The sequence below is a fragment of the Cervus canadensis genome, chromosome 6 (assembly GCF_019320065.1).
Source record: "Cervus canadensis isolate Bull #8, Minnesota chromosome 6, ASM1932006v1, whole genome shotgun sequence".
Classification (NCBI taxonomy): domain Eukaryota; kingdom Metazoa; phylum Chordata; class Mammalia; order Artiodactyla; family Cervidae; genus Cervus; species Cervus canadensis.
In genome coordinates, this window is record NC_057391.1 from 4,127,768 (window position 1) to 4,150,861 (window position 23,094).

Below are 23,094 nucleotides of genomic sequence, written 5' to 3' on the forward strand. Positions count from 1 at the left end.
GCACTGTTTATAATAGCCAGGACATAGAAGCAACCTAGATGCCCATCAGCAGACGAATGGATAAGGAAGCTGTGATACATATACACCATGGAATATTACTCAGCCATTAAAAAGAATTCATTTGAATCAGTTCTAATGAGATGGATGAAACTGGAGCCCATTATACAGAGTGAAGTAAGCCAGAAAGAGAAATACCAATACAGTATACTAATGCATATATATGGAATTTAGAAAGATAGCAACGATAACCCTATATGCAAGACAGAAAAAGAGACACAGATGTACAGAACAGACTTTTGAACTCTATGGGAGAAGGCGAGGGTGGGATGATCTGAGAGAACAGCATCGAAACATGTATATTATCAAGTGTGAAACAGGTCGCCAGCCCAGGTTGGATGCATGAGACAAGTGCTCGGGGCTGGTGCACTGGGAAGACCCAGAGGGATGGGAGGGGGAGGGATGTGGGAGGGGGGTTCAGGATGGGGAACACATGTAAATCCATGGCTGATTCATGTCAATGTATGGCAAAAACCACTACAATACTGTAAAGTAATTAGCCTCCAACTAATAAAAATAATTGGGAAAAAATAAAAAATAAATTAAAAAAAAATTTTTAAAAAATCCAAAAGCAGAGACATTGCTTTGCTGACAAAGGTCTGTATAGTCAAAGCTATGGTTTTTACAGTAGTCGTGTATGGATGTGAGAGTTGGACATAAGGAAGGCTGACCACCGAAGAATTGATGCTTTCTGAATTGTGGTGTTGGAGAACACTCTTGAGAGTCCCTTGGACTGCAGGGAGATCAACCCTAAATTAAATCAATCCTGAATATTCATTGGAAGGACTGATGCTGAAGCTGAAACTCCAATACTTTGGCCACCCAATGTGAAGAGCCGACTCATTGGAAAAGACCCTGATGCTGGGAACAGTTGAAAACAGGAGGAGAAGGGCGTAACAGGGGACTGAATGGTTGGATAGCATCACTGACTCAATGGATATGAGTTTGAGCAAGCTCTGGGAGACGGTGAAGGTCAGGGAAGCCTGACATGCTGCAGTCCATGGGGTTGCAGAGTTGGACATTACTGAGCGACTGAACAGCAGCAATATGATAAAACTTGAACAGGTGAGGAGTTGCTTCATAATGATGAGCAAAGAAGTGGTTTCTTGAGATAGAATCTATTCCTGGTGGGGATGCTGTAAAGAGTGTTATTAGGACAACAAAGGACTTAGAGTAATTCATAAATTTAGTTGATAAAGCAATTGTAGGCTTGAGAAGACTGACTCCAGTTTTCAAAGAAATTTTCCTGTGGGTAAAATACTGTCAAGCAGCACTGCATGATTCCTCCTTTATGAAAGGAAGAGTCCATCGATGCGGCAAACTGCATTGTTGTTTTACATAAAGAAATGGCCATAGTCACCCAAACCTTCAGCAACCACCACCCTGATCAGTCAGCAGCCATTGAGGCAACACCTTCCACCAGCAGAAAGATTATAATTCAGGGAAAGCTCAGATGATGGTTAACATTTTTTAGCAATAAAGTATTCTTTAATTAAGGTATGTACTTTTTTTTAATATGTAATCCTGTTGAATACTTAGTAGCCTACATTATAGAATAAACATAACTTTTTAATGAACTGGGTAACCAAAAGTTTTGTGTTACTCATTTTATTGCTGCACTGTGGTCTGGAACCAGACCTTCAATATTTGCAGGGTATGCCTTGATATGCACCACATTTTATTTTCTCTATCTTTGCATGGACACTTAGGTTGTTGCCATATATTGGTTATTGTGTATGATGCCCAGATGAACATGAGAATGCTTTTATCTTTTCAAGTTAGTATTTTCATTTTCTTCAGATAAAAACTTGGAAGTGAAATTGCTGGATCATGTGGTAGTTCTATTTTTACTTTTTTGAGGAACCTCCTTACTGGTTTTCATAGTAGCTGCACCAATTTACTTTCCCATCAACAGTGCACCGTGGTTCCCTTCTCTCCACCTCCCCACCAACACGTGAGCATCTTTATTATAGTCACTCTGACAGGTGTGAAGTGATACTTCATTGTGGTTTTAGTTTGTATTTCCCTGATGATTACTGATATTGAGCGTCTTTTCTTGTACCTTGTGGCCACCTGTATGTCTTGTTTGGAAAAGTCTATTTAGATTTTCTGTCCTAAGGTTTAAAATTAGGATTGTTTGGATTTTTTTTTTTTTTTTTTTTTTTTTGCTATTCAGTTGTATGGAGTCTTTATATGTTTTGAATATTAACCTCTGATCAGATATATGATTTGCAGACATTTTCTTTCATTCAGTGGGGTACCTATTTTGTTGATGGTTTTCGTTGCTATAGAGAAACTTTTCAGTTTGTTGTATTCCAAGTCTTATTTTTGCCAAGTTATTTTTCTGTTGGAATTTTTATCTCTTTCTTGCTGGCATTTAAGTATTTTTTATGTGCTAGATACTATTCCTTTTGTCAGTTTTATGTATTGTAGAAATATTTGTCATGTTTGTAGCTCTTAATTTTTTTTTGTGATGTCACTTCAGCATTAAAAGCAATTACTTCCGATGTGATCAAATTTGCAGATCTTTTCCTTTATAGTTACCACTTCCTTTATAGTTATCATTTGTGTCTTGTTTAAAAGTCCACACTGTTACAAAGTTATAAAGATATTCTTCTGTATTATATTTTTAGATTTTTGTAGCTTCATACTTGACATTTTTTTTAACTTTAAACTTTTTGTTTTGTATGGGGTACAGCCAGTTAACAGTGTTGCGGTCGTTTCAGGTGAATGGTGAAGGGACTCAGCCATGCATGCATTGGTGTCGTTTCTTTGCAGGACCCACACATAAGGGACGTCATGTAATATGCTTGCCCTCTGTCTGACTTCACTCAGTACCACACTCAAGGTCCGTCCTGTTGCTGCAAATGGCATTTCAGTCTTTTTAATGGCTGAGTAGTATTCCATTGTGTATATGGACCACATCTTCATCCATTCCTCTGCTGATGGACTTTTAGGTTGCATTGACATTTATTTTTAATCAATCTGGGATTGATTTTTGAGTATAATATGAGAGCTAGAAGTTCATTATGTTGGAACAAAACCAATAATTTTCATCCTGGGACCATTTATGAAAATGCCCTTCCATCCCTGCTAATCTGTAGTGCGTATTATATTTAAAATTAAATTATTATACTTATGTGTGGGTGTGCTTCTGGCTCCATCAGTCATTTTCTCTATTTCTGCACCAATATGTTATCTTAATTACTGTGGCTTTATAATAATTCTTACCTGGTCAACAGGTCCTCTTGTATTCTACTTGAGAGTGTCTGGTTATTCTAGCTGAATTCTCTATTCTATATTCTCTTCTCATATATAAATCATATTTTGAGTTGTAATCAGGTTTTCAAGTTTATCTCCCACACCCATGTTGAAATTTTGATTAGAATTACCTTAAGACTTTGGAGCATTTTGGGGAGTTTGAACATCTGTATAATATTGGATCATTCAGTCTATAAACATTGTACATATTTTCATTTACTTAGATCTTCTTTAACTTTTTCCAGTAAAGTTTTTTGGTTTTTTTTTGTTTCCTCTTGCAATTTTTTTGTTTCCTTTACTCCTAGGCAATGCATGGTTTTTGATGGTATCTTTTTAAAATTACATTTTGCAACTCATTCTTGCAGCAGTTTAGAATGGCATTAGGATTTTTATGTAATGTCTTTGTGTTCTTATTATAACCATTTATTAATTGTATCACTTCTGTGTAAATTATGTTAGATTTTCTATGTGGAAAATCTTTTCATCTATGAATGACAGTTTTGTTTCTTCCTATGAAAATAGGCCTTTGAAATCTGTTAATCATTTCCATGATTTTCTTTATAGTTTTTATTTTTATCACCCCCAAATTTTTGTCAGACATAATGTTTAGTTTTTCATGTTTTTGAATGTTATACTAATGGAGTGATTACATATTATTCTGGTACTTGCTTTACTCCCCTACTGTAGACTGAATTGTGTACCCCCTGCATTTACATGTTAAAGCCCTGACCCTCAGTTTGATGTTATTTGGGGTTAGGACTTTGGAACTTAATCAGGTTTAGATGAGCTGATGACCATGGGGCCCTCGGGGTGTGATCAGTGCCCTTACCAGAAGAGTTACCAGAGAGCCTGTTCTTGCTGTTTCTCCCCATAAGGACATGTAAGAATGCAACGAGCAGGTGGTTGTCTTCAAGCCAAAAAGATATCACTCACCAGAAATCAGCTATCCTGGCACCTCAGTCTTGAACCTCTAGCCCCCAAAATTGTGAGAAAATACATTTCTGTTAGTTAAGTCATCAGTTTGTGGTATTTTTTTTTAATAGCAACTTGAGCTCTGGTAACTCCTTTTTTCCACATTAATTTTTTGAGAATCATTCATATTGGTGGGTATAATTTACTTATTTAGTTTTTACTTCTTATAGGATTCTGTTATATAAGCATACTCTAACTTATGTGATTGGTGAACATTTGGGTTGTTTTCAGCTTTTTTTGTTGTTGTTGTTATGGTGCCTTTATGAACATTCTTCTATGACTTTCTTGGTATACAGGTTAAGAATTTATTATGTATATGTAGTTGTCAATATTATACTGTTTTTGACCTTCAAAAACTTATGGTTTCATATGGGTTAGCATTATACCTAAGAGTAGAGTGCTGAATTATAAAACTTCTTGCCCGAATGGTTTTACCATTTACCTTTTCACTGGCAGGACGAGAATTTCTTTGGCTCCAGATCTTTGTCACCATTTGATATTGTCATACTTTTATATTTTTGCTCATATGGTACATGTTGAATTATTTCATTGTTACTTTAATTTGTATTTCACTTCATAACTAATGAGGTTTAGCATCTTTTCATTTGTTTATGGACCATCATATAGTCTTTCCTGGAAAATTTCTTGTTCATGATTTTACCCAGTTTTATATTGCAGTGTTTGAGAAGCTGATTCTTTTTTTACTTTGCTATGAATTGCTTGGTGAATTTAATAAATATTTATTGAGTCAATTCTTGGTTTTAAGCTGTGCTTACATAAAGATAAGTAAGCTGGATAAACTCTTACCTCAGTTTGCACTTAAACTAACTTAATTGAGAGCACCAAACTTCTGTTCTTTCTTCTATTAAAATATAGATTAGTTCCATGAATTGTTTATAACACTTATCTCTTTGTTTCAGTTTACCCATTTGTACAGTGTACTTTGACTAGTTGATATCTAGTTTCCCTTTTGCCAGTGTCTATAATTCATGTGTCTGATATTTTTCTTGTTGGTTTTTGAAGCTGAGAAATAAGTTTTATTATACTAGAAAATATTAAATGCTGATTTTTTGTTATGTTTTTGCTTTTTGTTTTTAATTTTAATATGTTGGGTTTTGTTTCTATTAAGATATAATAGGTTAGTTCTCCAATGACTATACTCTTATATGAATTTCCCAGACAGATTACTGTCTTTTATTTTCAAATTCTTATAAAACTGTTAAACCTAGAAATTGGACTCTAATGTATATGAATTATTCTTTCTCAGAGTGAAGATACACAACAGCAAATCATCAGGGAGACATTCCATTTGGTATCTAAGAGAGATGAAAATGTTTGTAATTTCCTAGAAGGAGGATTGTAAGTAAAGCATTTCATGGACATTTCTAATCTTTGACTGTATAAGTAGAGTATCACTGTTTAATGATTTTATTGTAAAATTTCCTGATTTGATTAATTGGGTCAGGGGAATTAATTGCATCTTATATTAGCTATAAATCTAACATAATTTTTAGATACTTAATCTTTTTCTTTTAAAATTTTTATAAAGGCATTTTATATAGAGGTAATACATTCATATGGCAAAAATTCAAACAGAAATATAAAACGTAAACCAAGTCTTCCTCCTCCAACTTCAGTCCTTCTTCCCAGTTTCTTGTGTATCCGTCTAGAAAATTAGTTTTGCACTAACATATAAAAATGTAAGGCTTCCCTGGTAGTTCAGCTGGTAAAGAATCTGCCTGCAATGCAGAAGACCCCAGTTGAATTCCTGGGTCGGAAAGATCCCCTGGAGAAGGGAAAGGCTACCCACTCCAGCATTCTTGGGCTTCCCTGGTGGCTCAGACGGTAAAGAATCCACCTGCAGTGTGAGTGACGTGGGTTCAATCTCTGGGCCGGGAAGATCCCCTGGAGGAGGGAATGGCAACCCACTCCAGTATTCTTGCCTGGAGAATCCCTATGGACATAGGAACCTGACAGGCTACAATCCACGGGGTCACAAAGAGTTGGACACTACTGAGCGACTCAACACAGCACATAAAAATATAATGTTAAAAAGTTTTACTTAGGGGATCACACATGTATTTTGCTTACCATGTTGCTTGTTTGCACTTATATTTTGAAAAGCTTTGCATATAAACCCATCTAGAGCAATCTCATTCTTTTTAATGACTACAGAGTACTCCTTAGGGTGAATGAACCTGCTTTCATAAAAATTTAGATAGCATCTTTTATTTTATATTATTGACAATTCTGAAGTCTGCTTTTCAGATATTATATATGTGTGTGTCTAGATAAAATAAGTTCAAATTCAGAGAACAGACTTTTCTGTTTTTAAAATGAATAAATAAAAATTGCATATAATTAGCTTGCCAACTATTATAAATTTAAATTAATGGGTTTCATGAAAACAGTTTGTTCTCAAATGGTTTCGTAGATGTTCCCTTCCATGCTTATATGTTTAATTTCTTAACAGGATATTTCCTCACTGACAATTCAAAAAACTCAACTTTAACTGAACTTCACTGCAAATAATTAGAAATTAGTTAGAGAAACCTACAGTTTTCTGTATTTCTAAGGTAGATGATGTATATTATAAAGAATAACTCACAATAGAGAATTCAATCATGCCTGACCATAAATTACTTTTTATCATGTAGAAAGTTTACTTGCATTTCTTAAAAGGTTATATCATGTTGCACTTAAATTTGCAAATACACACCTATGATTTGTAAATTTTGCTGTTAACTCGAGGCCTCCAATTTCATAGTTGATAGATGTACCTGCTTTCTGGTTTTGTATTTTAATTGGGCCTCACTTATCTCACTTAAACTTCTGTGGTTGACTTGTGTTTGCCAGTGCCGTCATTTCCCTTTATTTCAGTCTCTTGACCTTCTAATCTCATGGGAAGTTTATCACCCAGCACAGTGTACTGCATGTGGTACATGTGCAAGAACTTGGTTGATCTAACCAGGGCAGTGTTTGAACCAGAAAGTATGACTTGAATTTGTGATTATTCTTTTCAACCTTATAAAAAGTAGAAAGCAAATATTGCATCAGAAATGGGGCTACACATCTGGTTTAATCCTAGTGTTGTTACTAACAAGCTGGTTTTCTTGGATAGGTCACTAAAATTCTTTGTATCTCAGTTTTCCCCTTTTATGTTAAATGAGATATTTGGACTAAGGATTTCTAGAATTCTGTGGTTTTTATATTGTGTGTTACATTCTGTACAAGAATTTGAATCGGTATTGTACTATGTAGCAAAATTATAATAAAATGTATTTATATTAATATTTTTATTTCCCTTCAATAATTTTAATTGCCATTTTAAAACTTATAGTTTTTAAATATTTGGTCTTCTTTTACAGCAGAACCAAACAAAAATTTAAGATAAATGACTAAATTGCAGATTCAGGATGAAGCCTGCTGTTTGTGCTCTCTCTGTCCCTTTCAAGGGTCAGGTGCAAGGATAGTGTATAAATAAATACAACTCAGGGACTCTTTGAAGTGCTTGTACATATCTTTAAATGGCATATCTTTTCTAGATAGTAGGAGTTTTAATTCTTGTCCAAGATAATTTTCATTTTTGGTGTAAAAGGATGTTAAGTAATGAATGAGTGTATACTTAAGGAAGTTGTTTCTACAAACTTGTGGATTTAGTATTACTTTTACTGAGTAAGAAATAGGGACTTCCCTGGAGGACCACAGGTTAAGACTCTGTGCAGGGGGCATGGGTTTGATCCCTGGTTGGGGAACTGAGATCCCGCAAGCCTCAAAGTGAGGCCAAAGAAAAAGAAATAGTTGTTATTTTCCTGTGTCATGTTTGGATGTTCAGTTAGCTCTCTTTTTGTTTAGCTTTGATTTTTGTAAACTTAACTATGGAATAGCTAAACTATATTTAGAAAAATAAAAGGTGTTTATAATGATTCCCGAATTATTATTTTTAAAATGCTGAAACACCAATCAGTAAAAAAAAAAGTATTTGGCAAAAGAATTGAGTATCTCTTAGCTCAGTTTTCTTGCTCTTCTACTCCAAAACAAAATGTGCTTTTGTAGAAGAATTTGATAGTAAGTCTGTCCAAAACTGAAGAAGAAATGTCCTTCTTTTTTTTTTTCCCTAGTTGATAATCAGTCTCAGGCTATGTAACTTACTGTGACCTATGGGATTAAATCTAATAAGCACTTAAAAATGCCCTGTGGACTCATTTCTGCTTACGTCTCTGGCCTAATCATGTACTTATCTTTCATTGATTGAAGCTTTCTTTTTCTTTCTTGAACATAGATATTTCATTCTTGATGAATTTGCTTTTTTATTAGTTTACCTGTGTCTGAAATGCTCATCTCAAAATTTTTCTTATCATTAAATCTCAGCCTAAACATCAACTCTTTTAACTCCCAATCGAAAGTAGCAAATCTATGGGTGTGGCATTGTCCTATTTTGATTCTCTAAGTAGTTCCTTCCAGTTATGTAGTTCCATTTTTTCTTATTTGTTCATTGCTGCTTACCCACTCTCAGTGTCTGACACATAGCAAGTACTCAGTAAATAATTGAATGAATGAACTAAGATTAAGCACTGGCATCTTTACTTGAGTTCTCTGAAGATAACAGCCATCTAGTTCACTTGAATGCTGTGTCATTGCTACCTTTCATTTTATAGAAAGTTTTAAAAAAAATTATCAGTTTGCTTGAGTTAATGAAAATGTTTTTCAGTTTCTATAACATTCCAATTGTTTTGTTTTGTCATTTAGATTAATCGGAGGATCTGACAACAAACTGATTTATAGACATTATGCAACATTATATTTTGTCTTCTGTGTGGATTCTTCAGAAAGTGAACTTGGCATTTTAGATCTAATTCAAGTAAGTTAACACTTGCCTGTTACTGTCTTAAACAACAACTTTGGCATTTTTGTTTTTTAAAACTTCAATGTTCTAAATTTTCTAAAATGATGTTTTGTTTGGTAAGAAATAAAGTATTCCGTAGTAGATGTTGGGTGGGTGAAAGAGGGGTGAGGGATGTAGAAGCACAGACTGGTTTAATCTGATGGAGCTGACGACAGCTGACGTCCTCGTGCCCCTTTTCCTGCTCACATAAGTCACCAGAGGAAGCCCTTCACCACATGTATCCAGATCTAACCCCAAACCTGCCCCTTCCTGTCTCCTGCAAGTCTGCCTTAGTGTCCCTGTAAACTCACGGTTAGGTATCAGCAAAGTCCTTCAGCCTCTTCTATTAATATTGCCTTCATCTTTTTGCTGTCATCTAAATCTGGCTTCCCTGATGATGATACCTGCCACCTTCTCAAACAGTAGTTTTCTCTCCTCCTTTCTTCACTTCATTGAGCCTGAAGGGTGTTCTCTTTGCTTTTCATTACTTTGTCTAGACCCTTTTCTCTTCTGAAACATCTTCAGACTTTATCTCATGTTCTCAAACTGTACCACTTTCTACCCATTGCAGTAACCTCTCACTCCCACTCCCTATTCATGGGAGGTTTTGTCAAAAATTTTTAGTGGTCTGAGATTTTATTCTACCTGCAAGCTAAAACTACCCCGGTTTCATGGATGCTAACAAAAGATGGAGTGAGGAGGGTGGTGTTTCTGGTGCAGAAACAAAGGACTTTATTATTAACAGCAAAAGCAGTAGCCAGAGCGACAGCATTTGCTTACACTGGTTACTCAAGTCGCAGTTCCTAAAGTGTGACTCAATAAGGTGTCTTTTCATAACATGCACTAAGCATGTCTGCCCATGTCATGGAGGAAGAGAATGTCTTCCAAGCAAAGGAAACGTTCCCTTTGCTTTGGAGGGAAACTCTGTCTATTTTCTAAGGCTGTTGGCTATACAGGTTTGCTTGGAAAGTTTATCCTCAATAAAGGTAGTTAGTACCTCTGTTCACATGATGTAGAGGAATGCAAGACTCATGGAGGATTGTCTCCAACAGACACTAGTTCTTAGTTCCATGACATTCACTCCAGTACTACTTGTTATAATTCTTGGTTATTTCAACATTCATGTGGGTAATTCATTCAGTACACTGGTATCTTCAGACTGAAATTCCTCTTCTCCAGTGAATTTTGCCCGTTATCCCACTTCACTGCTCACTTCTAGACCTTGTGTTTATCCAGACTTCGGTCCCTCGCAGTTTCCACTCTCTGCTACCATCTCTTACCTTTTCATATCACAGTTTCTATTACTCCAGTGGTTCTTGGAGCCTGTTGGGACCCTCAGTCCTTTTCTTTGGTTGTTTTTTTTTTTAGGATAAAAACGTTTATTGACAGTGTTCAGTTTTCTAGCTATAGTTATATATTCTAAACTATTCAGTGTTTATTAATAAATAAATGGCAGCTTTAGAAAAATAGATATATCTAGAATCCAGTATCCTCTTCCTATGTTTTTTGTCTTTTCAGTGGATCTTTGGGATCTTCCATCTTTTAAATCTCACTGTCCCTGATCCTCCTGATGTCTTACTTTCCTTGCCCAGCTTAAATTCCATGGTCAATCATGATGGTCATAGGCTTGCATATACTCAGCCTTTTGCCTATACCCACATATCTGAGAAAAAAAAGATAACCATACATGCTGTCCTCACTTTAAATTCACGGTCCCAGACCTCAGTGAGTCCTTAATGTTGCCCAGTAATCACATTATATTTCCCCAGTCATTTCACTCTCCCACACTCCTCGACAATGGCTGATACATTCTCCTCCTTTCTCAAACCTCTAGCACTTCTCCAGCGTATAGCTTCCTGGTTTGTTAGGCAGTCAGAAGCAATCAGAAGGGAACTTCCACAGACTCTGTATCTGTGTCCTTGTACTCTGTCCTTTTCTGTAAGAAATGAGTGAACTCTGCTTCTAGCTAAGGCCAGCCCCCCACTTATACACTAGTCTGCTTCCTCCTCATTGCTCTAGCATTTCTCTCTCCTCTGTATCATTTTTTCTTCTCTTCAAGATTATTCCCACTAGTCTGTAATGTGTTGATATGTTCTTCTATTTTAAAAATCCTGTCCCTCATTCCTTTCCAGCCACTGCCTTATTTCTTTCCCTCTCCTTATAGCAAAACACTTTAAAAATGTTTTCTATATGCAATGTCTTAAATTTTCCTTCTCCCATTCTTTCTTGAACACATTCCAATCAGGATTTTCAGCTCCACTCTTGCTAAATCTAAAGGTGCTTCTCAGCCCTCCTTTGCTTGATCAAGATTATTTAGCTCTCTCTTCTTCATGAAATACCGTCTTCACTTGGCTTCTAGGACACCTTACCTGTCTGGTTTGCATCCTACTACTATTAGTTGCTTCATTTTAGTTTCTTGATCTCTCTCAAGTCTTCTTTGGCAAAAACTCTGTTGAGTATGCAGAATCCACTTAGTACGCTCTGCACTGCCCCCACATGGTCCATGCCACCATCAGCTCTTGCTTCGGTTATTTCAGTAGTTTTCCGACTGGGCTTCCTGCTTCCACTGTCTTTTCCTTTTTGTCTTTTCTTAGAACAGCCAGAGTGATACTGTTCAAATATGTTGTGTTTTACACTCTTCCATATTGAATTCTCCAATGGCTTCAGCCTCTCACAGCAAAAGCCAAATTCCTTATAAATGACCCGTGAGTCACATAATCTTACTCTCCTCCCCATGCCTTATTACTTACCTCCATTTTCTAGTGTTTCCCCCCTTTGCTTCACCCACCCTGGCCTCTGTGTTCCTCAGATCCACCAGGTATGCTTTTATCTACAACCTTTGTACTTGCTGATCTTCCTACCTGTGTTGTTCGCCCATCATTGATTACTATTTTGATATTATTGCTGATCTTAATGGATATGACGGCATGGTTGTTACAGCTCAGATGGGAATTAAAAACCAATATCCTTCGTCATATCTGAAGTCTATCATCTATTTATGAAAAGTGGAAACTATGTCTTATGTTTTGCAAAACTGTTTAGCTATGACTATTTGAAATGTTGGTAATATGTCTTGTTCCTAAATAAAATACAGAGAAAAGAATTTCAGGAGAATTATGTTGTCTTTCCATTTCTAGTGTAGACTTGAGCTGTTTTTATAAGAAGATCCTATTGAGTTATTACATGTTGATCTATTATGTCACAAAAAAAGAAGCTTTCTGTAATTTGCCTCACAGAGATGGGTTCTTTCACTCCCTTGAACATGTTGGAAGCTCTGTAGTTACTGTCTTTCCCCTGTGGTTATTACAGATCTTTAAAGAAGAGGGAGTGCTGAGTATGCACAAGGTAGTCATTTTTTAAAAAATTGGTTGAGTGAACAAAATGGAAGGGAGTAGCTTATTGTCTCTGCTTCTGTCTCATGAAACAAACAGCTTTTCAGAGCTTATTTAGAACTGATTTTCTGGCCTTGTTCATCCTCTAGTTTTGAGAAAGGCAAGTGTAATACAAGTAAAGGTGGAAAATTATATAAATCGAGAGTTTAGATCAAAACCTCTTGGTTTTATATTTTCGTTAGAGAATGGGTCAAGAAAACTTAATCAACATCAGTATGTGATGACTAAATACATGTTTTGATTGTGGTTTTTTTAATATTAAAAATGACACAATTCAAATGATCATTGGGCACTTATATTAGTACTTTTATGCAAAGATTTTGTGTTTCTAAGATACCAGTGTGTCTTGTCAGATTTGACTTTTGATCTTATATAAAATCTGAAAGAAGGACTTGCTAGTACCTTCCTTGTGAGATTTATACCAGCATGCCACCAAGTTGAATAATCAGCCTCTATTTTCTTTTAATTCTTTGTTAGTCAGGGGGGAAAGGTGGCCTTTTTTCCTTTCTTGTGTGTGCTATTTTAGTGTGATATTGACTGCAATATAATCCAGTTTCAGAGTTGTAAGCTAGCCTTTTTGAAGTCCTTTCTGTTGTAGCATATCTTCATTGGAAGTGTTGAAATATTTACACAGAGTGGGAATAAGACTTCATTAAATATTCATGTTGGTTGTTTGAGTTATTTATAAGCAGTGTGTCCTCAGTTAATTTAGTATGCCACACTGATAATGGAGGCATAGAAGTTTACTCAGTAATTCCAAATTTTGTAACAGTTCTCTAATACGTGATGTCACATGTAGCAGTTATTCAGTTGTCAGTCTTGCTCAGTTATAGTTAGGAAGAAATGGAGAAGAAGCTGCTAAACTTTTCTCTAGATTTAGAAAGATATGTTTTGATCTTGGTGTTAGAATATGTATATAAACTAGAGTTCTTATATATATAGCATCTGTCAGTTCTGTAGTACTGACTGTTACACTGACTTTTGTGAAGTTATTTTACTTATTGCTATTAATGTTAATTTAATGTAATAGTGAGCAAGTCATTTAATGCTTGCAGACCTTGAATTTTTTTCAGTTGTAAAGTATGCCTATTTCAGAATACTACCTATAGGCCTGATGAGTTGTTAGAAATATCAGTAAATTAAAGCACACTGGTAGTGATTAAAACCATTCAGGCCCTGCTTGTACTTTGGGCAAGTTATTTAAGCTCTTTAACCCTGATTTTCCTTGTCTGCAAAATGGGGGTAATAATAATAATAACTCATAGAATAGGTGAAAGCATTAAAAAATATATAGTGTATGTGAAGCCTGTTGCTAAATGACGGACTTGTAGCAGTCAATTTTTTTAGCTGACATTATCGTTAAAGCATATATTTATGAAAGTGAAAGTGAAGTCGCTCAGTCGTGTCAGGCTCTTAGCGAACCCATGGACTGCAGCCTACCAGGCTCCTCCATCCATGGGATTTTCCAGGCAAGAGTACTGGAGTGGGGTGCCATTGCCTTCTCCCATATATTTATGAGGATAGTGTATAAAGTTTTATTTCATTATTACACAAACTGAATTGGGTAAAGAAGTCGTCTTATATTTTTTTTTCATTATTACACGAATTTGGGCTTCTTTTTATCCTATATGGTCTTAGATGAATTCTTAGGAGGAGTTCTGCATTGTGATAGAGTTATGTGGTAGGGATAGGCGTAATTGAAGAAACTTATAAGCCAAGAACACTCAGCTAAAGATTCTCCGGTCTTTGCACTATCGTGTAGGAAGCTGTGCTGAGGTAGATACTACTACACATGGAAGAGTGTGCCAACGGAGGGCTCACACCTTCCGCCACATCGTTGTTCTTTCATGACAAAGGTCAGCGTCATTGAAAGCACCCTAATCCGTAGGGTGGCGTACACATTACTTAAGCTTTGAGCTGTACGTGTTGAGGTGCCACCTGCTTTAAAGAACTGTCTGGGAAACCTAACCGACCAGCTCTTGAGGACTGTGGGAAGTTGCAGCTTCCCTGTTAGGGACTGAGAAGGATAAACCCCTGGTTCCAGAGAGAGAGGAATTCTGGTGCAGTTACTCCTGCTGGAGAAAGAGGGAACCGTGGCGCGATTTGTTTCTTTTCTGGGCATTCCACAGTGAACGCCCAGGATCATTTTAGGAAAGTTCTACTTGTTCCACCAGACTGTGTTACCAGAGTGTTAGAAATTCCTGTTTTTAATAAGACTTGTTTTTTATGTATGTAGGAAACCAAGAAATAGTTCTGTAGACAGTTTGAATCGACACTGTTAGGGTGATTCAGCATTCCTAAGATCCTTTTCCTATCTTATTTTCATTGTTGAAAATACTAATTTATAATAATTGAAGTAATGCACTTTTCAGTTATTTCCATTGCTGCTGCTTCATGATAAATCCAGGTGTCAAATTTGATGATACTTCCTTTTCTATGGAGAAGGAAATGGCAACCCACTCCAGTACCCTTGCCTGGAAAAGCCCTTGGACAAAGGAGCATGACAGGCTACAGTCCATGGGGTTGCAAAGAGTTTGACATGACTGAGAGACTTCACTTTCCCTTTCCCTATTCTAATTTACATGTTTTATTGACCTCAGCAGTCCCCTTGGGAGGCATTATAGTGTCAAGTTGGTGTTTGGAGTTCGATGGTATGGGCTTAAGTATTGGTTATGTCATCTAACAGTTCTGTAACTTTGAGTAAATTACTTAGTCTTATCCGCCCCCAATTTTCTTGTCTCTAATGCCAATATCCATACCTGCCTTGCCAGCATTGTGATAAGAATTGGAGCTAGCGTGTATAAAGTAGTCAGCCCAGGGCCCGGAATGTAGCAGACACATTGTTATTACTTTATAGTGGTGAAGAACTCAAGTATGTAAAGTCAGAATTTTAGAGCTAGAAGTTAAAATTTATTTTTTTCCCCTTCACAGTAGGATTGAGAGAGAAAAACTCAGCTTATGTTAGTATTTTTCTTTGAAATAATGTGATTTCTTTATTTGTCAGCATAGAATAGTAGATTTCAGGGGGGACTGGATATACAGGAGAAGAGTACCTTTTCAACTTGGTTTTTCAAAAATTTTTTCTTTAAAATTAAAAAAAACTTCATGTTGAAATTATTTTAAGCTTAAAAGAGTGGTAAATACTAATACAATACAAAGAATTTTCAACACCATATCTTCATCCAAACTCCTGGAATTTAACATCTTCTGTAACTTCAAGTAGGTAATTAAAATCAGGGAATTTACATTTATAGAATACTGTTATCTGCAGAGTGTATTCAAAATTTGCCAGTTGTGCCAGTCATATAATTTTTCTTGTTAAGTGTACAGTTAAGGTCATATATTGTGTTAGTTTTTCTGTCTTCTAAGTCTCCTTCACTCTGTAATAGTTCTTCACCTTTGTCTTCCATTCATTTCATGTCTTTTGTACCTTGATCCTTTGGAGAATACTAGCCAGTTATTGCACAGAGTATTCCTCAGTTTGGAGTTGATGTTTCTTAATGGTTAAATTTGGGTTATACGTTTTTGAATATCACAAGTAATGTTGTGTCCTTCTCAAATGCATCATATCAGGATATGCATGATGTCATTTTGTCCCATTAATTATGATAAAGTGCCTGCCAGGTTTACCTCCTTAAACTTCTCTTGCCCCTTTGTGCTTAGAAGTATCTTATGGAGAATAATTTTGATAGTATATAAATAATATTTTTTCTAATCATAATTTGGACATTAGTTTTTAGCATCTTTTGATGACTCCTGCCTGAATTATTGTGGTGTTTGCCAAATGGTGATTTTTTTCATGATTTTTATATTTATTAGTTGATATTCTGTAAGGAAAAGCTAAGAATTTTATTCATTTTAAGTCAGTGCTCAAAATACCAATTGTAGGGACTTCCCTGGTGGTCTGGTGGTTAAGAATTTGCCTTCCAGTGCAGGGGTTACCAGTTTGATACCTGGTCAGGGAACTGAAAAGATCCTACATGCTGCGAGACAGCAAGGCCCGTGTGCCACAACTAAGTCTGGACTCAGCCAAATAAGTAAATACATATTTAAAAAATACCAGTCGTGTGTGACTCTTTGCGACTCCATGGGCTGTAGCCCGCCAGGCTTCTCTGTCCATGGGACTCTCCAGGGCAGGAATATTGGAGTGGGCTGCCATTTCCTCCTCCAGCAGATCTTCCCCACCCAGGGTCAAACCCGAGTTTTGTCTCCTCCACTTCCTGAATTGCAGGTGGATTCTTTACCACTGTGTGCCATTATCATTGTTAGCTTTTAAATTTTTTTCATTTTTATTTTAAAAAATAGAAATTAATCACACAGTAAGAATCACTGAGTTAAGAATTCTTAATCATTATGACATGAATACAGAAAACAGTCCTTTCATCAACTCAGTTTTTTCATATTGAAGTCAAGAGTTTAATTTGTCTCAATTAACTGCTACATGGTAAATGCACAATAAATGTCTCATTTTTACTGATAGAAAAAATATCTGTAATCATTGTCGCGTTAGTATCTAGGTCAGGTTTAATGGAAATCCAGTCCAGAATCCAGTCATATAATGACTCAAGAGCTATTTATGTACCTTAAACATCACACTTTCTATAGTCTGGATCTTATGTGCAACTGTATTCATAGTTGTTTTCAAGGGTAATTGGTCAGATTTTAAGTTCAGTCTGTCTTCCCTAGCTTTGTTAGTACGTTTTTATTGATGGTTTTGATTCTTTATTTGAGCTAAGCCAATGTTTCTCTAGAACATCTCGCTGCTGACTGAACAAAATTATTATTTTTTTTGATCTTGGCATATTTTTATATTTATGTCCTCTTTTCTTGGGTTTAAGGCACTTCTTGTCTTATAACATGTCAGTTTAACACTTATGTGTTATATTTAATATTATAGATTAGAAACAGTAGGATTGGTTCCTCCTGAAATTTAGCAGAAGTCCGTAAGCCTAGAAATCCTTTATATTTTTACCTAGATAATCTAAAGGAGGGCCTGCAAAGTCAGTGATACTGCTTAAGGAAATTTTTATGACATTTATTTTATCTAGTGCACATTTTTATTTCTGCATCTGTATATTATATTTTAATCCTTGCTAACATATATTGAAATACTTTTTTTGGTGAGATACTGTTCTAAGCCCTTTATATTTATTCTTTTAATCATTAAAACAACTCTGTGGCATACACCATTATTATGCCCAAATGAGGCTGGAGTTAAATAACTTGCCCTAGTTTCCATTGTTAGAGTCTAAGCTGTAATTTTAGTAGCATACTAAGTACTCTTATGGAAAAGGCAATGGCACCCCACTCCAGTACTCTTGCCTGGAAAATCCCATGGACGGAGGAGCCTGGTAGGCTGCAGTCCATGGGGTCGCGACGAGTCCGACACGACTGAGAGGCTTCGCTTTCACTTTTCACTTGCACGCATTGGAGAAGGAAATGGCAACCCACTCCAGTGTTCTTGCCTGGAGAATCCCAGGGACGGGGGAGCCTGGTGGGCTGCCGTCTATGGGGTCACAGAGTCGGACACGACTGAAGCGACTTAGCAGCAGCAGCAGCAGCAGCAAGTACTCTTAGGTACTAAGCTTGTGATAGATTCCCGCTACCCTTTGTGACCCAGGCATTATTGTTGTTGTTGTTCAGTCACCTGAACCCCATGGACTGTGGCATGCCAGGCCTCTCTGTCCCTCACCATCTTCCTAAATTTGCCCAAGTTCATATCCACTGCATCGGTGATGCCATCCAGCTGTCTCATCCTATGACACTCTCTTCTCCTTCTGTCCTCAATCTTTCCCAGCATCAGGGACTTTTCCAATGAGTCAACAGTTTGCATCAGATGACCAAAATACTGGAGCTTCAGCTTCAGTACCAGTCCTTCCAATGAATAATCAGTGTTGATTTCCCTTAAGCTTGACTGGTTTGATCTCCTTGCTGTCCATGGGACTCTCAGGAGTCTTCTCCAGAACCATAATTTGAAGGCATCGTTTCTTTGGCGCTCTGTCTTCTTTACCATCCAGCTGTTAACAATTGTTTGTGATTATTGGGAAAACCATAGCCTTGACTGTACAAGACCTTTGTCTGCAGAGTAACATCTCTGCTTTCAGGACACTGTCTAGGTTTGTCATAGCTTTCCTGCCAAGAAGCAAATATCTTCTGATTTCATGGCTACAGTCAACATCTGGTGTGGTTTTAGAGCCCAAGAAGTACAGACACAGGCATATAAGTTTGTAATTAAAGAGAGAGGAGATGCAAGGAAGTTCTGTTGTTAGAAGGGCACTAGTAAGGGAGACTCAGTTTATATGTGAATGTGGCATTTTTCTGAATATCTTTATGTTTATTTTTAGAAAGCTGTATAAGTATTAAAATGTGGGAAAACCTAAAAAATTATTTGTAGTAAATTAAAAGTAATTTTTCTCCCACCAGCCTTTGAATTTCTAAGGCCAGAGATTAATGAGTAGCTACTTAGAAGATAACAGTTACCTTGAGATTGACTTTAAACTTTTATCATTAAAAATGAAACACAAGAGGGTGCCATTTACCATGCCAGTTCTGGTTTTTTACTTTTTATCTTTCTCTTTGTGAAATACAATGCAGCAACAACTGTATTATTTTTTGACTGTTCTGACTAGACTCCCCAAAGCCCATTAATTTGTTTTTTTTTTAATTTCTTAATTTCAATTTGTAGATTATTAGTTTTGTATTGACCTTGTTCATAGCCCATTAATTTGTTTTTTTTTTTAATTTCTTAATTTCAATTTGTAGATTATTAGTTTTGTATTGACCTTGTTCATGTAACAGATTGGCAGTATGTATCTGCCTTGGGGCTTTCGATTCTAATTATAAGTAATTCTTGCTAACTTGAAAGTTAAGAGTTTTTTGAAGCAGGTTTTTAAGTTTTCAACTAAGCATTTGTATGCCTTAAATCTTAAAAATTCTTTTCCTAAGTTAAGAGCATGTAGTTATAATGATATTTTGCTGCAAGGCACTTCTTAAAAAAAGTATTTACATTTTTCATAGGTGGTATTAATCTGGTTTAAATATTGACAACCTTTTTTCTAAGTTAATAAGGAAATTCCAAAGTTTTGGCAACCACATAATTTCCTTGCTTTTATATCAGTGTTTATTAGCAGAATTAGAATTTTCTATTTTTAACTTGTAATCATCATATATGTTAAACAACCAGATAAATAGTAGTGACTTTGGTTAGTAGATGTGTTTTGGGCAGTGTTAGGTGCTTTATTAGGGGTCAGTCACATAGGCATGTGATACCTATGTGACTGAACTACTTAAGCTTCAGAACCTGAGAGGAAAAAGTGTGTTCATCGTAAATCACATTGTCAGCATAAACTGTCTTGTCACGCTGGTACGGTGTGGTCTAGGTTCTCAGGCATGCAGAAACACTCTTATCAGACAGAACTTTCCAAGGGCTGGGTTCCCAGGAACTAGTCGGAGACTAGTCTGTAAGCAGACCATTTTGGGGAATGGGTAGGGTTGAACAAGCCAGGCTTACTGGGTTAACCTTTTCCCATACAAGGTCATACAAGGAATTCTAGCCAGAGTTTGAGTCCAGGTCAGTGTGATTCTAAAAGCCTGTGCTCTTTCCATGAGTTTGAATTTTAGTGATCTTGTATCCTGCTTTGCTAATTAAAAACTCCTGGCTCTGTTAGATGTGGTTGAGACTTGGACTGTGCCTGTCCAGCTTGACAGATGCTTATGACAGGTTTTCTTTTTTCCTCAGATGAAGAAAGGGAGCCTGATTTGAGTGTTTGTCAGTAGTTTTGTAAGTAATGGTGCTAACAATTTCTGATTCTTAATAATTTTCAGTGAAGTTTATTTTGGTTATTACCATATTGAAAATTAGTTTAGAAGAGTAGTCTATAATTATTCCTTTTGTACTTAATACAGTTTTCAATTTAAAAAAGAGAAATGTGATAATGGATTTCGACATTTTAGTTCTCAGTTACAAATTGTCTGCCTTGTAGGTGATAGATATGAATGAACTTGTATAGTTCTTTAAGCTTTTAACCTTTTTTCTTTTCCTTAGGTATTTGTGGAAACATTAGACAAGTGTTTTGAAAACGTCTGTGAACTGGATCTAATTTTCCATGTAGACAAGGTACAGCTTCTGTGTTATCAAATTTTCTAAGCTTTTTATCTTAGAAAAATGTTAATTTGTATTTGTCAAAGTAAAAATAAATTTAGTGAATAATGCTATTTTTAATCCTTTATTCAATTCATTAGTTGTGTTTACTATGAGCCAGGCACTGTGTTTAGTGATGAAGTTTCAGACCCTGACCTAGAGGAATTCACATCTAGAGGATGAGATGGGAATGGAGGAAATTACGTTTAAACTGGATTTTTTTTTTTTCCCCAGAAAAAAAGGTTAAAGGGTTCATAGATATTTCACAGACAGAAAAGGAGAGGATGACTCTACAGACAGAGATATAAAATACATGCTTTTTGTGAGGGGAAGATTTGATATTGATCATGAAGCCTAATTTTAAAGTACCTTTACTCCCATGGATTTGGGCTAAAACAAGTATTTTTTGGCATTGTTGTTGCTTTGTTTGTTCATTTTTGGGGGGGACAAAACAAAATAATTTTCTGCTTTAAGAATGGTGGGTTGGTAGGTGGGAGAGTAAAGACAAGGAAATCAATTAGAAGTGTACTGCAGCAGTCCAGGAAGAAATAAACTAAGGTGGTAGAGTTGAGATGAAAGAAGGTAAAACTGATAGGACTTGACCTGTTGAAAGGGGGTGAGAGCGAGGCAGAGTGACTGGCTTCTTTGGTGTTACTGGCTGTTCGGAGTAGGGGTTTATGAGAGATTCCACTTCTGCTGTACATGGGTTTTTTTCTCTGTTAAGTTGATAAAATGTAACATTGTGTTGAATGGCTAAATCATTGAATAAAATTATTGGGAAATAATATGAAAATTTTAACAAAAAATTGTGATTTTTAAAAGTCAACTTCATTGAAATGTAATTCACAAACATTAAAATTCAGCAGCTGTAAGCATACATTTTACTAAGTTTTGGCAAATGCATTTAGTTATGTACACTACCACAATCAAGACATAACAAAAAGAATGCATTATATTATTTGTGAACATCAGAAGATTACTTTTACCATTAGCCAGTCCTTTAGGTCACATTTCTCATCTACTAAGTGATTTAATTTCATATTTTGACTCATTTTGCAGAAAGAACTTAACCTTGATATTTTTAAGAGAATTCATTTTAGTTTTCTATTGCTTTTTTCTATTATCTACCTTACGCCATTTTAACTTACAAAGACTCCTGTTATTTTTAGGCCTTAGGGTTTACAATATTCTAAAGTATGTTTTGGTACATGGTTAAAATGTTTAAAATTCTGTTTTTAAAATGACTGCTCAAAGATCATTAGCTTATCTGTTACATGTAGCAATTTTTTGAGAAAATCGAGAGTTCTATTGTAAAATGTTGCAGTAAGAGTAAAGTTGTTGCATTTGTAATAGAAAAATTTTCCTTAATAGAAAAATTAAACTACATATATATACTTTCCATTCATGACACATGGTGTTTTTATAACTTCTATTTTACATTAATACACACTCATTTTGGAAAAATCAGAAAAAACAAATAAGAAAATAAATAGAAGCCATCTCAATTTCAGAGATTGTCTAGTATTAAAAGATAAATTGAGGCACATTAAACATTTTAAGTTTATTGGCATAAAAATGGATTCAAATTGGTCAACACCAAACCAAAAGTGGCTACGAGCACTCCACTGATGCAAGCTAAATGAAAGACGTTTATAGAGAAGGAGCAGAAGCATCTGATGAAAGTGAAAGAGTGAAAGTTGCTTGAAAGTGAAAGTGAATGGCTGTTGTGTGAAAGTGAAAGTCGCTCAGTCGTGTCTGACTCTTGCGACCCCATGGACTATGTAGTCCATGGACTTCTCCAGGCCAGAATACTATAGTGGGGAGCCTTTCCTTTCTCCAGTGGGTCTTTCCAGCCCAGGGATTGAACCCAGGTCTCCCGCATTGCAGGCAGGTTCTTTACCAGCTGAGCTATCAGGGAAGCCCTGGCTATTGCTTAAGCAGTTGCATTATTTGGGAAAGCCAAGTTGGCTGTGTATGTTGGTTGTTCTTAGGCTTTGATTTCTTAACCTTGAGGCGTTTCAGGCTTAGGCTTTACTTTGCTCATGCAGGCTGTTAATGTATTAGAACCACCTGGTCTAATCACCTCCTGGTTTAACTGACACTAGTGTTAGCATTTTAGAGTATGTGTATTTCTAGATTTTTTGGTACAATTAAGTAACAAGCAAATATGTATTTATAGAATCATATATATAGTGTGCATAACCTGTTCATCAGAGAAGGCAATGGCACCCCACTCCAGTACTCTTGCCTGGAAAATCCCATGGACAGAGGAGCCTGGTAGGCTGTAGTCCATGGGGTTGCGAAGAGTCAGACACGACTGCGTGGCTTCACTTTCACTTTTCACTTTCCTGCATTGGAGAAGGAAATGGCAACCCACTCCAGTGTTC

At 36.1% G+C, this 23,094-nt stretch overlaps 1 protein-coding gene across 4 annotated transcripts in view; it reads left to right on the forward strand.

The window, feature by feature from the left end:
• The window catches only part of AP3S1 (adaptor related protein complex 3 subunit sigma 1), a 72,299-nt gene that overhangs the window by 23,090 nt on the left and 26,115 nt on the right, over positions 1-23,094 (forward strand). For all 4 annotated transcript variants that reach the window (XR_006269855.1, XM_043470655.1, XM_043470652.1 and 1 more), the window contains exons 2-4: positions 5,558-5,649; positions 9,040-9,151; positions 20,612-20,683. Coding sequence is in view for 3 of the 4 variants with exons in the window: in XM_043470655.1 (XP_043326590.1) it covers positions 5,558-5,649; positions 9,040-9,151; positions 20,612-20,683 (276 nt within the window). In the remaining variant the exon portion in view is untranslated. The remainder of the gene's footprint in view (positions 1-5,557; positions 5,650-9,039; positions 9,152-20,611; positions 20,684-23,094) is intronic.